Source organism: Notothenia rossii (assembly GCF_949606895.1).
Source record: "Notothenia rossii genome assembly, chromosome: 2".
NCBI lineage: Eukaryota > Metazoa > Chordata > Actinopteri > Perciformes > Nototheniidae > Notothenia > Notothenia rossii.
Window position 1 is genome coordinate 2,520,213 of NC_136904.1, and position 17,631 is coordinate 2,537,843.

Consider the following 17,631-nt stretch of genomic DNA (forward strand, 5'->3'; position numbering starts at 1 on the left):
ACAAAAACAAAACACAAGATGAACGGAGCATACTGAGACACGCATTGACAGTGCCATCTCCCTTTGTCTCCTGTATACCAGAGGTGGGAGTAAGTCATACATGTGCAAGTCTCAAGTTACTGTGGTGAGAGTCAAGCAAGTCAAGTCATACCAAATCCTGATGAATAACCCCAGTTTCCACATTTAAATCAGTTAAAAGACAGTGGTTATGAAAAGTAGAGTTTTATTTTCAACATTAGCAACGATGGAGAGTGGGGCTCTGAAATCATAATATGGGGAATAATCAGGCAGTTCGATGTGTGTGTGTAGAGGTGTGCGTTGTTAAAAGGTAGCAGCCTGCGGTCGCTCTTAAGCTGTTCTAATGAAGGTAAACACAGTGAAATAAACAGTAAAAGGCACAGCTCTTTGCAGCTGGTGCTGCTCTTCTCAGATTCTGCTGAGTTACATGTTACTGCCTCCTGGTGCTGCAGAGATTTCATGAAGGGAAGGAGGTTTTCCTTCTTTAAAACAGCTGCGTGCAGCAGATACTGTGAGAGTCCGGGACATGAATTCATAGATCAAGGCAGACTGGTTCACAGACAATCCTGTTTTGCCGATCCGGTGCTTAAACAAATGGCTCTACACCCCTGGCCGAAATGTCCCTAAATTGAAGTCAGAGTTTGAAATATATCTCAAATAATGTATGCACTGCTATTTCCCCACATAAACATAACAGTCTGCAATGAAACGTCTGTCTCCTATGCACTACACTTGCTACTTGGCGCACCAGTAACTTTCTCCAGCGAATAAGTTACTTTCTCTCACTCTTTTTTTTCATTGCCCTTTAGGGGCTTCCTACAATACAAATGCAAATATTTTTATTTTATTTTAGAAAGTAAAGTCCTTTCGAGTCATCTGTCTCAAGCCTAAGTCAATGCTCAAGTCATGAATACCAAGTCAAAGTCAAGTCGAGGATTTTATCAATGTTAGTCAAGCAAGTATCAAGTCCAAAAATATGCGACCGAGTCAAGTCATGTGACTCGAATTCCCCACCTCTGGTATTTACTGTGGTTGGAATGTTGCTGTATCTAATATAATATAAATATAATAAACACAAACAGTTAGTAAAAGTAGTATTCCGTTAACTCAAAGTTTATATTAAGTGAGTTTTTATTGTGTTAACTGTATGTATTTATGCTTTTTAGATTTACTTTCTCTCTTTCTTTGTCCGTCTGTTCTAGAAACCGAAAGGAAGAGAGAGACGTCACAGCTGTCAGCAATGTGGCAAATCCTTTACAACATCTGCACATTTAAAGAGCCACCTGCGTATTCACACAGGAGAAAAACCGTACAGGTGTGAAGAGTGTGGGACAACATTCACTCAATCAGGTCATCTCAAAAAACATCAACGTATTCATACTGGAGAAAAACCGTACAGCTGTGAAGAGTGTGGGAAAACTTTGAGTACATCAAGTGGTCTCAAAGGACATCAACGTATTCACACAGGAGAAAAACCGTACTGCTGTGAAGAGTGTGGGAGAACGTTCACTACATCAAGTTGTCTAAAAACACATAAACGTATTCATACTGGAGAAAAACCATACCGGTGTGAAGATTGTGGGACAACGTTCACTTCATCAAGTGCTCTCAAATCACATCAGCGTATTCACACAGGAGAAAAACCGTACTGGTGTGAAGAGTGTGGGAAAACGTTCACTATATCAGGTGCTCTCAAATCACATCGGCGTATTCACACTGGAGAGAAACCGTACCGGTGTGAAGAGTGTGGGAAAATGTTCACTACATCAAGTGATCTCAAAATACATCAACGTATTCACACAGGAGAAAAACCGTACCGGTGTGAAGAGTGTGGGAAAACGTTCATTACATCAGGTGCTCTCAAAACACATCGACGTATTCACACAGGAGAAAAACCGTACTGGTGTGAAGAGTGTGGGAAAATGTTCACTACATCAAGTGCTCTCCAAAGACATCAACATGTTCACACTGAAAAAAAAAAAAACGTACTGGTGTGAAGAGTGTGGGACAACGTTTTCTCAAAGTATCAACCTTAAACTCCATCAGCGAATCCACACTGCATAGTTTTGAACAATTATGAGAGCCAGGCTAGATGTTTCCTCCTCCTGATGTCCTGAGAGCTGTATTGTTATATTTGAAGAGTCTATCTGAATGGAAGTCTAACTAACAGACCTCAATTCAAAGAGTCAGTCTCGTTTGATGTCCCTAGACAAGCCCTGAGGTCCTCCTCAGATTTTTAAATATCCCTAAATTCCCCAAAATAAAATGGGTGAGGCTTTTATCCACTACGCTCCCAAACTGTGGAACACCAGGAAACATAACGGAGAGGTTCAGTGGAAATTTTTAAATGCCAGCTAAAGACACATCTCTTTTTATTTATTTTAAAATGTTATTTTAGTCTTTATTATTTACCTACTTTTATATTGTTTCAGTTATGATATAGGAAGGGTTTTATCTTATATTAGTTATTTAACAGTTTCAATAGCAACATTTATTTTTACGTTGGTTTCTTTATACTTTAATCGTTTAACCTTTTATTAGAGTTATGACTTTTATTACTATACATTTGTATTTGTATTTCTGTTGTACCTATATGTTCACTTTACTTTATAGGGTTTCATAGTGTTGCATCTATTCACTTTTCTTGTATCTTATCTTTCCGAGATAAATCTTTTTTTTTTTTATCATACCTTTTACCTCCTTGTGTATCTTAAAGATCCCATGTCATGGCCATTTCTACTGATCATAATTCCATTGTTGAGGTCTACTAAAGTAGATTTATACCGCACAATTTTCCAAACACACATTGGTTTCTCATACAGCATCTCTGTAAAGTATGTGTATTCACACTCTGTCCTAAGCAGCTCCTGCCCCCCCTCCCTGTGAGCCCAGATTGGTCGCGAAGCTGAGAGGCCCGTTGCTCGCAGCTATATTTCAGCTGAAGCAACTGCACGGAGACATTTTGGCAGGCCAGCAACTAAAGGGTCTAGATTGGAGGAGAAATAGGCAACAGGCCTCCGTTTTCCCCCATGATCTTGAAGGAGAACTGAGGTCATACACCCATCGCGTTCATCCACTGCCTGTGTAAAAGGCTTGGTAGGATCAGGTAGACCTAGCGTCGGCGTGGATTGGAGAGCCAGCTTCATGTTAATGAAGGCTTCGTCGGCTTCCGACGTCCATATAAAGCGATCTGCAGATTTTAAACCGGTGACATGCGTGATGGTACGGAGTGGCTGTTCGAGCGGAAAATAGTTAGGAATGAATGACCTTCAGTATTAACACCTACCCTAAAATAACATCATCTGTCGCTTAGTGGCAGAGCAGCCAATGATGCTTTTTGGACCATCGTAGGAGATGGTCGTCTGACTTTTAGACCCTCATTTGTAGAAATGAGATCAAGGCCAAACCGGAGGATTAGATCTCTGCCCAGTAAATTTATAGGGCAGACAGATGACAGAAGAAAACTGTGTTTTACTGATGTGGGAAATGGATGGCTGGCATCACCGTTATCTCTACACTGTATTGGTACAGAAAACTTCTCCTTTACAGTCACACCAGCAGCTCCTATTGAGTGGATACATCTATCACTACATTTACAATTTGGCAAATCTGCCAGTTTTACCACAGAATGTGTAGCCCCAGAATCAACCAAAATGTAACATCAACACACATGATAGCCAGAGTTAGTGTGGGAAATTTCTTAAATGCTGTTTCAGTGTCATATTTCAGAAAACAGCACATATGAAGAAATTGTACAGTAGTGTTAGACAATGCTTTTAGAAGCATTTGGTTTTAGCATATAAAGTAAAACATTAAATTTCCACTACAAGAACATGTAAGTGTAACAATCAAAAAAGGTTGTGCACACTCATATGACACAAAAAGCATCATTATTTAAACTGACACTGAAAGAGCAAAACCTCAGCTCAAATATCCAAAACTCTAAACACATGTTCAGCTCTGCACCCAATTTGCAATTCAACTTTCCACTTTTTGAAAAGTAATAGTATAACAACAGTATATTGGTGTTTCTGCACATATTTTGGAGACTTGAACAATCTTTATTTGCAGAATTCTCTATATCAAACGCCATAAAAGATGAGTGTGCTTGAGCACGATGGTGTGTAGTTGGTTTTACAAAATGTCTTGTACTATAAATGAAGTGTGTGCCATTTGGTTTTGAAGTGTTTCTGTAGTTGCAGTGCTTCATTCTGCAGTATATATGAGGTGTTTTGCGAATGTGTTTTGAGAAAATAAGCCCTGCTTTCAAAAAATGTGTTTTAGCATGGAAAAAAACTGTAATATGGACACAATGTTAATCTATCTCTGTTATGTGAGGTGATTTCTGCAGTTTACAGTTAAAGGAGCATGTACTTGTTTTTCACCCTTTTTCAAGGGTAAATTGGAAACCTGTAATAAATATAATACTTTGCCCTTTCAATTGTTTTTTTTCAAAATGTATTTACTAATGCTGTCAAAATTATCGCGTTAACTGCGGTGATTCATTTTTTGAATTAATTGCGTTAAAATATTTAACGCATGCGCAGAATGGCCAGCCCCATACATCCCACCAGTGGCAACGCCAGGGTATGGCTGGGGTAGGCTACAGCCATACCAAGAAATGGCTTAGCCCCACCATGAAAAATGATGTTAAAGTAAGCCAAATAAAGTCCGCCAACTCGCGCGGAGTAAATTGCACAGACAGCAGTTAGTCAGATTGATTTCAGTAGCCACTTGTCTGGTAATACCGAAGAATAGAAACGGTTTTGAAAACTTTTGTCACGTAGTGATCATCTTCTCAATATAACATCTTTGATAATGTCTTCTGACCAATCAGAATCAAGATAACGGCGTGGTATTGTTGCAGGAAGTCCTGACGGAGAATACTTTTGCTGTAGTACATATTCTCTATACACATCGATACAATATTACGTCGTGTTGATAGAAATCAACACGTAATGAAATAAGACCCCACGGTTTGATGATTGATCGGTGTGTGGGCTGTCTTTCATTTTGACACACAGAACAATGTTATAATAAACATACATACTCAGGGCCGCCTTAATGCACGGGCTGACCTGGGCTGAAGCCCAGGGGCCTACCATGAGCCAATTAAAAAATAAAAAAATAAATTCTTTTTTTTTTATTTTGGGTGTTTTTTTTTTTTTTTAAATAAACAAATTCTTGGCTTTCAGAATAGGAAACTTTCATTTCCAAAATCACACGATAAATACATTTTTGAATCTTGTAAAGGGAAGACGACAGCTCTCCCTCGCCACTCTGCTGTTCCACAGCGCCGCCCCCCCTCCCTCCACTGAAATTATTATTGTAAGACGTAGAGTAATGATAGATAACACAGCAAGGTCCGTTACAGTTTGTTTTCATCTGATTTAAAAAAAACAAAGTCTTGGCTTTCAGAATATTAAACTTGTTTCGGCAAATTCAGATGATAAATACAACTTTGAAGCTTGTAACGGCATAATTACAAGCGGAGAACGGAGTAACTTGACGTCACAGCAGGCATAACAACAGCCGATGTTTCTCGTGAGGGTTTTCCCCGGGAAACAAACACAATACACACAAACGCAAATATACACAAACACACACACGTCAGAATGAGAATATGTTTCACATGTGACTTATTCAAATTGCGAGTGATTGAGTGAAGAAAAAGTTTGAGTGGCGCTCGGAAAAGGAAATTGTTGAGGGAAAAGGAGTTTCGAGACAAGCAGCTATTACAAAAAATGCCGACGCTTACAGTTTATTTTAAACCTGTAGGCCAGGATGAGGAGGAAGGACAGATGAGTTCTGTACCGAGCGGTAGCGGTGCCGGCCGCGGGGCCTCGGAGACAAGTAGGCCGTCTGGTTCTGATAGCGATGGAGTAGCGGGAGAGGAAAAACAGACAGGAGGGACATTATCTGTTGGAGGAGATGGAGAGGACGACGAGGACTTGCTACGTGGAGGGGAGCCAACGGCAACCGGACAAATACATGAGGGAGGCCCGATACGTCACTCATATGGAGGAGAGGACCAGGCGCGTGTAGAGCAGAGTGGAGAAGTGCGATCACAGAGCCTGCCGAGGCTATAAATGACTTTGATTTGTTGTTTAAATAGGGGGCCTACAAAAACTATCAGCCCCAGGGCCTGATGGCAGGTTAAGGCGGGCTTGTACATACTGTATGTTAAATGGATATATCCGACTTCTTTCATTTATCTTTTCATTCCCATAACAATATAGGCCTACATAAAGAAATGACATTTTGGACCTAGTTCGAATGGTGATTAATCATGATTAATTAATTTTTAAGGTGTGATTAATCTGATTAAAATGTTAATCGTTTGACAGCCCTAGTATTTACCCAAGCTTAAATATTCTACCAGTACTATTACAGTGTGCAGTGCAGGTCTGAAACCACATTCAAGCAATTTGGGATGTGTCCAATCTGACAATAGAAAACTTGAGAGAAAAACATTAATCTTCCATGCCTGAAAACAGCTTAAATAATTTGTCAAACATTCCCCTACACAACCAAACCCCAAATCACTTTTCTGTTTATCAAGACATTTAATTGACTAAGTACAACATTGACATGTAATAATAATTACAATACAAACATGTAATATTTTTAAATCTGATATGGGATGTAACAGAATGTAAAGGCTCAATCAACGGGTATTACAGTGTCACACAAATTATTCAGGTCGCAGCACACTTCAGCTATTTTATCCATCAATGTAATCCCATCTACATCTTTAGAAAGTAAAACATCTACAGTATAGAAATTGGTCCTCCAAAAATTGTATATCGCTGCCTTACACATCCTATGACATGCTCAACATGAATTCCTATCAGAAATGTTATGGTGTTGTGATGTTTGTAGTTTGACCAAGTCTGAAACCGTGCCATTAAATTTGATGGCCTGTCAATGAAAACTTCAAAGCAGTCTATTATAACAGCCACTTTAGTACCAAAATGAGTGCGGAAATCCATAGGCATTGTCAGTTGGAGTTCCTCTCGAGATGGCCACTTCAAAAAGGAAACTCATACGTTTGAACATGACGTCGATAAACAAGGTAAACACACGGGATACTGTAGACGTGGATGTGTTGAATTAATAAGCCAGCTCTTGCAGGGGTTGGTTTAATCTTAATTTCATTAGTGTCAGTATAAACTGTTGAAATGTAGACAGTTAACTCTTAGCGTTCACACTGATGTGTACTTCCACAAGACTGTATACCATCATTAGAATTGCAAAAGTAGGAAGTCCCGTGTAGAACCGCACACGGTCATCATCGCCCTTAAATGTACTCTCTGAAATTGTGGACTTTACAAGCTTTTCTTTTAAGTTAACATTTTCTGTTGTTACATTATTCATTTCAAATGACATTTTGTCAATTATTTCACCGGTCAAATCAGCCTGAGTTGCAGTGCCAGTCTCTGGTTCAATCAGTCCTTCTTCTTCCCCAGTGGCTCCCAGGACTGCTGCGGGCTATATCAGATACCATGCTGTAGAGATCAAGTAGTGCGATGGATGACCTTTTTCTGGCGCGTTTATACCTGGCATGTGTAGCAGGGGAAGGTGGTGTAATTTTGTCGTGGCCCAATTTGACAGACGGTGCCCAGTCAGGATGATTTTTGTCAAAAAGTGCCACTAGTTTACCTGCAAATAAATCAGATTGTAGGTCAGTTATATCCTGGGTGAACTGTTAATTAATACAAATGTGACCTCTTTTTACAGGCGAAGTCAGACTTTAGATATATTTAAAATGCTGGTGTCAAGACATTGGAACATGAGAAATAATTGAGGAAACCAAAAGCCTCTGAAAAGGTGCTAGGGACTGTACAAACTTCACTGTTTACATACAATCAAATGGCCAGTAGGGGGAGGAATTTCTTTAAATTACAGTTAAACGAAGCACTGACAGACTGGTGTGAAGATGACCTGAGCCAAGGGATGACTTTACTTTGTAGATACTCCACAATCTGATATGTCGATCGATGACACAGACTCCAGGATTCCTATTTCCTTGTTAAGATACATGTCTTAGAACGTGGGTTGTATGTTGATTTTGAATGTAAAACCTGACGTGAAATGATCCCCACAAACGCGAGTATAGTTGTGGTTGGATGGTTTGAGATCCTCCCGTCCGATCCTATTGAGCCATTTTTCCCGTCGACGCTTTGAAAGTTCATGTGTTGCTTCACCCTGGTGTGTTATAACCGCCGGCAGCCTGTAAAATGACTTCGGCCTCCTGTTTCGATCACCTCTGTTGCCGCAGCCAACAATAGCACAGAAGTTAAACATTATATATCCGATAAAAAACAGGTATGACGTATTACCAATTCAGGGGTTGCATCCTCCGAAGGGTGCATTCGTAGACCGCTTACGTCACTTTCGCCGAAAGAAGAGGGAGCAGTTGACAAAGGATAATGCACCTCAGGTGTTTATCAATCTATACAGCGTACCAAAAGTAGGCCGAAAAGTGGCTGCTAAAAGGAACTTTAAGGAGGGGGATCTGGTAAGAATATCTAAACTCAGAGCTGTGTTTGATAAACAAATATGAACAGAGTTATACGGACGAATTGTTTACGTTGTCTGAAGTCATACCTCGTGACCTGCCTGTAAACGGGGTAAAAGATTACGACGGTGAAGATGTCAGAGGGACATTTTACGAGACGGAGCTGCAAAAAGTGAAAATATCTCAAGACAAGGCCTTTCAAGTCGAGACCATTCTTAAACACTGTGTTTAGGAAGTGGGAAGAAAAAAATTTTTGTACGCTGGAGAAACTGGCCCGACAAATTCAACAGCTGGGTAGAAGCTAAGGATTTGAAGGAGGTATAAAACACCAAAAACTCTAATTCATTCATTCATTCATTTATTTAGATCATGGTGGCTAATGAGGGTTTTTATATCACGCTCCCCTCTAACGCTAGCGCTGATACTTTTAAAATCAACACAAGTTCTAGCTTTCACGTGAATCTAGCCCAACCTTTAAACTTTGAGGGTTCCTGGCAAGTAGCGCTGACTGAAATTAGTTATCCACCTGGTATAATATTCTCCCAGAATCGGCCTTCTTTGAGTGGAGAAAGAACCCATTATCGCCCGAGGTAGAGCCGTCAACCAAACAAAACACTCAGGGTTTTCGAGCAGGAAGATACGGTAACATAGATCAGCTCAAGAAGACACATTGAAAACATTCACATAGAGATAAAAACGGATCAAAACATACCAGTAAAGTTTACCTACGGCAAGACTCTAGTGACACTTAATTTTAGACCGACAAAAAGTGACCGCGGTGAATTTGGTTTTAGGTTGGATATTCGACGGACATTCGCGGAACCGCCAGCAGCGTCAGTTTCCCGGACCCGTCAGCAGCGTCAGTTTCCCGGACCCGCCAGCAGCGTCAGTTTAACGGGGAGATCTTCTCCGCAAAACGAGGCTTTCATTTAGGGACCATCAACAAATGACTTTTACAATTACACAAGAAAAATGTTCTTTTTAATAAATCGACAGCTTCTCGATCATGATGCGAATATGAAGCAAATTCACTCCAGAGCATACAGTTATTGAACACACATTTTAATACTTTAAATACGTTTTATTAATAATTTTGATGGAAACATTTGCTTATTTCTTCAATAACTTCCAGGTCATGTGACCTAATCACTCAAAATCAATGTTGTGTCAAAGAACTACATTGGCTAAATAAGACACACCTCTTTTTATTGCATTTTAATACTTAAAATATGTTTATATTAATATTTTAATGCGAAAATGACCTTATTTCTTCAATACCTTCCAGGTCATGTGACCTAATCACTCAAAATCAATGCTGGGCCAAAGAACTACACTGGTTGAATAGGACACACCTCTTTTTATTGCATTTTAATACTTAAATAATTTGTATATTAATATTTTGATGCAAGAATTAGCTTATTTCTTCAATACCTTCCAGGTCATGTGACCGATTCACTCAAAATCAATGTTGGGTCAAAGAACGACACTGGCTGAATAGGACACACCTCTTTTTATTCCATTTTAACCTTCTAAATATTTTTATATTAATATTTTGATGGAAAAATTAGCTTATTGCTTCAATGGAGGATCCTGTGACCTAAGATGTTCATCGTCATAACCACACTGTAGCTATGTTCGTATGACAAATAAAAACCTTGAACCTTGATTCATGAATTAAAGTGCTACTTGTTGTTTTGCCCGCTGACCGGCTGGTCAGTAGGGCCTGGCTCATTTCGTGGCATCTGCAGGCAGTGGCAAGTACTTCCGGCATCTGCCACAGAGGCCGCTACTCCGTGGTATCTGTGGCAAGTATATGCCACAGATGTGGTATCTGTGGCAAGTATATGCCACAGCCACAACTTGCCGTGGCAAGTAAATGCCACAACCATGCCAGTATATGCCACAACTTATATATGCCACAACTTGCCGTGGCAAGTAAATGCCACAAGTTAAGAGTTAAGAGAAGGTTTACGGTAGCTGCCACCCGCCTTCCGTGGCAAATGCTGATATTTAAACCCGTATTTATCGCGTAAAATGTCGCTGTTTTGGCATGACTTTATCGGACTGATCTGTACACAAGACTGATGATCTGTTACTGATGGTCCGATCATATTTTTTAAAAAGATTAAACATATGTTCTATAGGTTTTACTTGGAGAACGTGGTTTGTTAAAATAAATAAACGTGCTATTTTTATGATAATAGTCGGTACTCGAGTTGAGGGGGGATGGCATCCCCCCTGAAATAAAAACGGTTAAAATCATCCCCCTTCTAAAACGCATGGCGGGACCAATACGATTTTCATTGCCATAAGCAATAGCTGTGCACATGATATAACCTTTCACCCTTGATGGATTTCCATCATACATAATACACATAAGGATTATCTTATGTTAATGTTGGTATAGGCTACTTGACAGTAAGTGTGCTTCTATTGTTTGTTTTATATATAAATATATACATTCACTTGAAAAGACTGTAATTTCCTATTGTTACTGTTTTACTTTATGACAACTAGTGGTCATTTTCTGTGTTTTTGTTATGTCAGTGTTCATTTACTGAGTTTGTGATTTGTGACTTATTAATAAGGAAAACATCATCCTTAAAATTATTTTTTTAAATGTATTTTTAAATGTTCTAAATTTGAAAAAAATAGATAAAAATAAACTAAAGTTAAAATCTTGTTTTTCATGCCCCAAGAGCAATAAAAACACTTAAAAAAATCCTGAGTGAGGCTTTCATAATTCATGGATGAAAGGGTTAAGAAAGACAAATATATGTTTCTATTGGTTTTAGTGAGATGGTTTATTTTAGTGTATTCTTACATATTCAGTAGGCTATATTGTTTATTCTTTAGATACTCTGTAGATAAATATCTACTAATAATGTGTAAATTATTTCCTGTTTCTTTTTATTATTATTATTTGCTGTAACGCAAAGATTTCAACATTTTAGATAAATAAATTAAATACAACGTATCATATCAAAATCTGTTTATGTTAATTAGCAACACAATGATTTGATATTTGCATGCATGACATATAAGCTTTTTACTGATGCACACAAAAAGTTTTAACAAGGGTGTAATTATATTACATTGTAACCCTCTTTCCTCAACATATTAAATCAACTTTATACGGTTAAATGAGGATTGCTTGGAGTATCATGCTTAAGAGAACATTCTTCATGTTAATTGTTCACCACTTTCAAAACGCAATAAAAGATTGGATAAAAAAGCATGCATTGTGTCTTGATTTTTAATATACTGTCATGATTGTCTTAACGGAATAACATGGTTTGTTTGGATTCACCGATATCAATATCTAATAAGAATAATCTGAAGCATTTAAATAAAAATGTTCAACCAGAATTAAAATCAAAACAGATACAATGACATTAATCTGTTTATTAACAACGAAAATAATACAAATTAAGTACATATGCCTGGATTTAAAATAACACATTTATACATGTGTACAATCAAATATAACTGTCCTTTGCCTCATTTATAAAATATAAATCTTAGCATCTCACTAGCAGTGGCAACTGCAATCAGTTACAGCTGCCCTAAGTCTGTAGCCAAGTCTAATAACACCATTGTACACGTTGCTGTGTCAATACAGATATTTATTTTTAATTATTTGTCTTTACTAGTAACAATACACCTGGTTATCGTAGCAAGCAGTGGAAACTCCCCTCAAGAAGCGACAATTGCCAAGGGCTTGCGTTGCAACGCTCACTTGCCAATATTTCTTTTTTTATTACAATATAGGCCTATGTTTAGCATACTATCATAGATATAGCACGTTTGTTTATTTTAGCAAACCACGTAGGCTATTCCAAGTAAAATTGAATATAAATGATAATTTATTATCTTTTTGAAAAATAGAGATCGCACATCAGTCCTGTGTACAGATCGGTCCGATAAAGTCATGCCTAAACAGCGACATTTTACACGATAAATACGAGTTTAAATATCAGCATTTGCCACGGAAGGCGAGTGGCAGCTACCGTAAAACTTCTCTTAACTCTGGCATCTTGTGGCAACTCCCGTTCAGCATGCGCAAATGCCACGGCAAGTTGTGGCATATGCTTGCCACGGCAAGTTGTGGCATATGCTTGCCACGGCAAGTTGTGGCATCTGTGGCATTTACTTGCCACGGCAAGTTGTGGCATATACTTGCCACGGCAAGATGTGGCATATGCTTGCCACGGCAAGTTGTGGCATCTGTGGCATTTACTTGCCACGGCAAGTTGTGGCATATACTTGCCACGGCAAGTTGTGGCATATAGCCTACTTGCCACGGCAAGTTGTGGCTGTGGCATATACTTGCCACAGATGCCACAGAGTAGTGGCCTCTGTGGGAGATGCCACAAATGCCAAGGCACATGCCACGGCGATGTAGTGGCAACACTCATTGTGTTCTAGTATGATAAATAAAATAACATTGTACCTTGAAAATCAATGCATTCGTTCATTTGACACGTTGGTGGTTTTAGGTAGGCTATACAGCGACCCCTTGTGGTTCTAGTGTGAAGTAAAAGTAGAAGTAGCCAACCTAAATGTTGGAATACTCTGTTACAAGTAAAAGTCATGCATTAAAATGTTACTCAAGTAAAAGCGCAAAATGATTAGCATAACAATATACTTAAAGTGCATATTACATGTCTTCATTATAATGATTGATCATGAAAGTGTTCTCAAAGCTGGTAAAGGTGCAGCTAGTTTGAATGACTTTGTATACTGTAGTAGGGTATCTTGTGAATTTACTCCAGGAGTGACTATAAAGTCTGATTTAAGACTTGATTATATGTATCATCATTAATCAGAATCTGTAGTAAGTAACTAAAGGTAGTGTATTAAATAAATGTAGGGGAGTAGGCTACAATTACACAATTTACCTCTGAATTGTAGTGGGGTAAGTAGCCTACTACGTAACATACCATTTACATACTCAACTAAAGTACAACTAGGCTATTTCTAAATCACAAGTACAGTACTTGAGTATACAAGTTAGCCTATTTCCCACCTCTGGTCAACAATGTTAGATCTTTATGTCAACTTACTAATAATATATCTTGAGTATTATCATAAAAATAGCACGTTTATTTATTTTAACAAACCACGTTCTCCAAGTAAAACCTATAGAACATATGTTTAATCTTTTTTAAAAATATGATCGGACCATCAGTAACAGATCATCAGTCTTGTGTACAGATCAGTCCGATAAAGTCATGCCAAAACAGCGACATTTTACGCGATAAATACGGGTTTAAATATCAGCATTTGCCACGGAAGGCGGGTGGCAGCTACCGTAAACCTTCTCTTAACTCTTAACTTGTGGCATTTACTTGCCACGGCAAGTTGTGGCATATACTTGTCACGGCAAGTTGTGGCATATATAAGTTGTGGCATATACTGGCATGGTTGTGGCATTTACTTGCCACGGCAAGTTGTGGCTGTGGCATATACTTGCCACAGATACCACATCTGTGGCATATACTTGCCACAGATACCACGGAGTAGCGGCCTCTGTGGCAGATGCCGGAAGTACTTGCCACTGCCTGCAGATGCCACGAAATGAGCCAGGCCCTACTGACCAGCCGGTCAGCGGGCAAAACAACAAGTAGCACTTTAATTCATGAATCAAGGTTCAAGGTTTTTATTTGTCATACGAACATAGCTACAGTGTGGTTATGACGATGAACATCTTAGGTCACAGGATCCTCCATTGAAGCAATAAGCTAATTTTTCCATCAAAATATTAATATAAAAATATTTAAAGTATTAAAATGCAATAAAAAGAGGTGTGCCCGATGCAGCCAGTGTAGTTCTTTGACCCAATATTGATTTTGAGCGATTAGGTCACATGACCTGGAAGGTATTGAAGAAATAAGCTCATTTTTCCATCAAAATACTAATATAAAAATATTTAGACTATTAAAATGCAATAAAAAGAGGTGTGTCCTATGCAGCCAGTGTAGTTCTTTGACCCAGCACTGATTTTGAGTGAATCGGTCACATGACCTGGAAGGTATTGAAGAAATAAGCTCATTTTTGCATCAAAGTATTAATATACAAATTATTTAAGTATTAAAATGCAATAAAAAGAGGTGTGTCCTATTCAGCCAGTGTAGTTCTTTGGCCCAGCATTGATTTTGAGTGATTAGGTCACATGACCTGGAAGGTATTGAAGAAATAAGCTCAATTTCGCATTCAAATATTAATATAAAAATATTTTAAGTATTAAAATGCAATAAAAAGAGGTGTGTCCTATTTAGCCAATGTAGTTCTTTGACACAACATTGATTTTGAGTGGATCGGTCACATGACCAGGAAGGTATTGAAGAAATAAGCTCATTTTTCCATCAAAATATTAATATAAATATATTTAGAGGGTTAAAATGGAATAAAAAGAGGTGTGTCCTATTCAGCCGGTTTAGTTCTTTGACCCAACATTGATTTTGAGTGGATCGGTCACATGACCAGGAAGGTATTGAAGAAATAAGCTCATTTTTCCATCAAAATATTAATATAAATATATTTAGAGGGTTAAAATGGAATAAAAAGAGGTGTGTCCTATTCAGCCAGTGTAGTTCTTTGACCCAACATTGATTTTGAGTGAATCGGTCCCATGACCAGGAAGGTATTGAAGAAATAAGCTCATTTTCGCATTAAAATATTAATAAAAGATATTTTAAGTATTAAAATGCAATAAAAATAGGTGTGTCCTATTCAGCCAGTGTAGTTCTTTGACCCAGCATTGATTTTGAGTGGATCGGTCACATGACCAGGAAGGTATTGAAGAAATAAGCTCATTTTTCCATCAAAATATTCATATAAAATATTTAGAAGGTTAAAATGGAATAAAAAGAGGTGTGTCCTATTTAGCCAATGTAGTTCTTTGACCCAACATTGATTTTGAGTGAATCGGTCCCATGACCAGGAAGGTATTGAAGAAATAAGCTAATTTTTCCATCAAAATATTCATATAAAATATTTAGAAGGTTAAAATGGAATAAAAAGAGGTGTGTCCTATTCAGCCAGTGTAGTTCTTTGACACAACATTGATTTTGAGTGGATCGGTCACATGACCAGGAAGGTATTGAAGAAATAAGCTCATTTTTCCATCAAAATATTAATATAAAAATATTTAGAGGGTTAAAATGGAATAAAAAGAGGTGTGTCCTATTCAGCCGGTGTAGTTCTTTGACCCAACATTGATTTTGAGTGAATCGGTCACATGACCTGGAAGGTATTGAAGAAATAAGCTAATTTTCGCATTAAAATATTAATAAAAGATATTTTAAGTATTAAAATGCAATAAAAAGAGGTGTGTCCTATTTAGCCAATGTAGTTCTTTGACCCAACATTGATTTTGAGTGAATCGGTCCCATGACCAGGAAGGTATTGAAGAAATAAGCTAATTTTTCCATCAAAATATTAATATAAAATATTTAGAAGGTTAAAATTGAATAAAAAGAGGTGTGTCCTATTCAGCCAGTGTAGTTCTTTGACCCAACATTGATTTTGAGTGAATCGGTCACATGACCTGGAAGGTATTGAAGAAATAAGCTAATTTTTCCATCAAAATATTAATATAAAATATTTAGAAGGTTAAAATGGAATAAAAAGAGGTGTGTCCTATTCAGCCAGTGTAGTTCTTTGGCCCAGCATTGATTTTGAGTGATTAGGTCACATGACCTGGAAGGTATTGAAGAAATAAGCTCAATTTCGCATTCAAATATTAATATAAAAATATTTTAAGTATTAAAATGCAATAAAAAGAGGTGTGTCCTATTTAGCCAGTGTAGTTCTTTGACACAACATTGATTTTGAGTGGATCGGTCACATGACCTGGAAGGTATTGAAGAAATAAGCAAATTTTTGCATCAAAATATTAATATACAAATTATTTAAGTATTAAAATGCAATAAAAAGAGGTGTGTCCTATTCAACCAGTGTAGTTCTTTGACACAACATTGATTTTGAGTGGATCGGTCACATGACCAGGAAGGTATTGAAGAAATAAGCTAATTTTTCCATCAAAATATTAATATAAAAATATTTAGAGGGTTAAAATGGAATAAAAAGAGGTGTGTCCTATTCAGCCGGTGTAGTTCTTTGACCCAACATTGATTTTGAGTGAATCTGTCCCATGACCTGGAAGGTATTGAAGAAATAAGCTCATTTTTGCATCAAAATATGAATATACAAATTATTTAAGTATTAAAATGCAATAAAAAGAGGTGTGTCCTATTCAGCCAGTGTAGTTCTTTGACCCAACATTGATTTTGAGTGAATCGGTCCCATGACCAGGAAGGTATTGAAGAAATAAGCTCATTTTTCCATCAAAATATTAATATAAAAATATTTAGAAGGTTAAAATGGAATAAAAAGAGGTGTGTCCTATTCAGCCGGTGTCGTTCTTTGACCCAACATTGATTTTGAGTGAATCGGTCACATGACCTGGAAGGTATTGAAGAAATAAGCTAATTCTTGCATCAAAATATTAATATACAAATTATTTAAGTATTAAAATGCAATAAAAAGAGGTGTGTCCTATTCAACCAGTGTAGTTCTTTGGCCCAGCATTGATTTTGAGTGATTAGGTCACATGACCTGGAAGGTATTGAAGAAATAAGCTCATTTTAACATCAAAATATTAATATAAAATATTTAGAGGGTTAAAATTGAATAAAAAGAGGTGTGTCCTATTCAGCCGGTGTAGTTCTTTGACCCAACATTGATTTTGAGTGAATCGGTCACATGACCTGGAAGGTATTGAAGAAATAAGGTCATTTTCGCATTAAAATATTAATATAAACATATTTTAAGTATTAAAATGCAATAAAAAGAGGTGTGTCTTATTTAGCCAATGTAGTTCTTTGACCCAACATTGATTTTGAGTGATTAGGTCACATGACCTGGAAGTTATTGAAGAAATAAGCAAATGTTTCCATCAAAATTATTAATAAAACGTATTTAAAGTATTAAAATGTGTGTTCAATAACTGTATGCTCTGGAGTGAATTTGCTTCATATTCGCATCATGATCGAGAAGCTGTCGATTTATTAAAAAGAACATTTTTC

The 17,631-nt window shown here is 37.5% G+C and overlaps 1 protein-coding gene across 1 annotated transcript in view; it reads left to right on the forward strand.

Annotated features, from left to right (window-relative positions):
* The window catches only part of LOC307027948 (uncharacterized protein), a gene marked incomplete at its 5' end in the record, with an annotated part of 35,331 nt that extends 30,872 nt beyond the window's left edge, over positions 1-4,459 (forward strand). The window contains one exon of the mRNA XM_079662642.1: positions 1,221-4,459. Within this exon, the coding sequence (XP_079518768.1) occupies positions 1,221-2,015 (795 nt within the window). The 3' untranslated portion in view covers positions 2,016-4,459. The remainder of the gene's footprint in view (positions 1-1,220) is intronic.
* Positions 4,460-17,631: the final 13,172 nt, after the last annotated feature.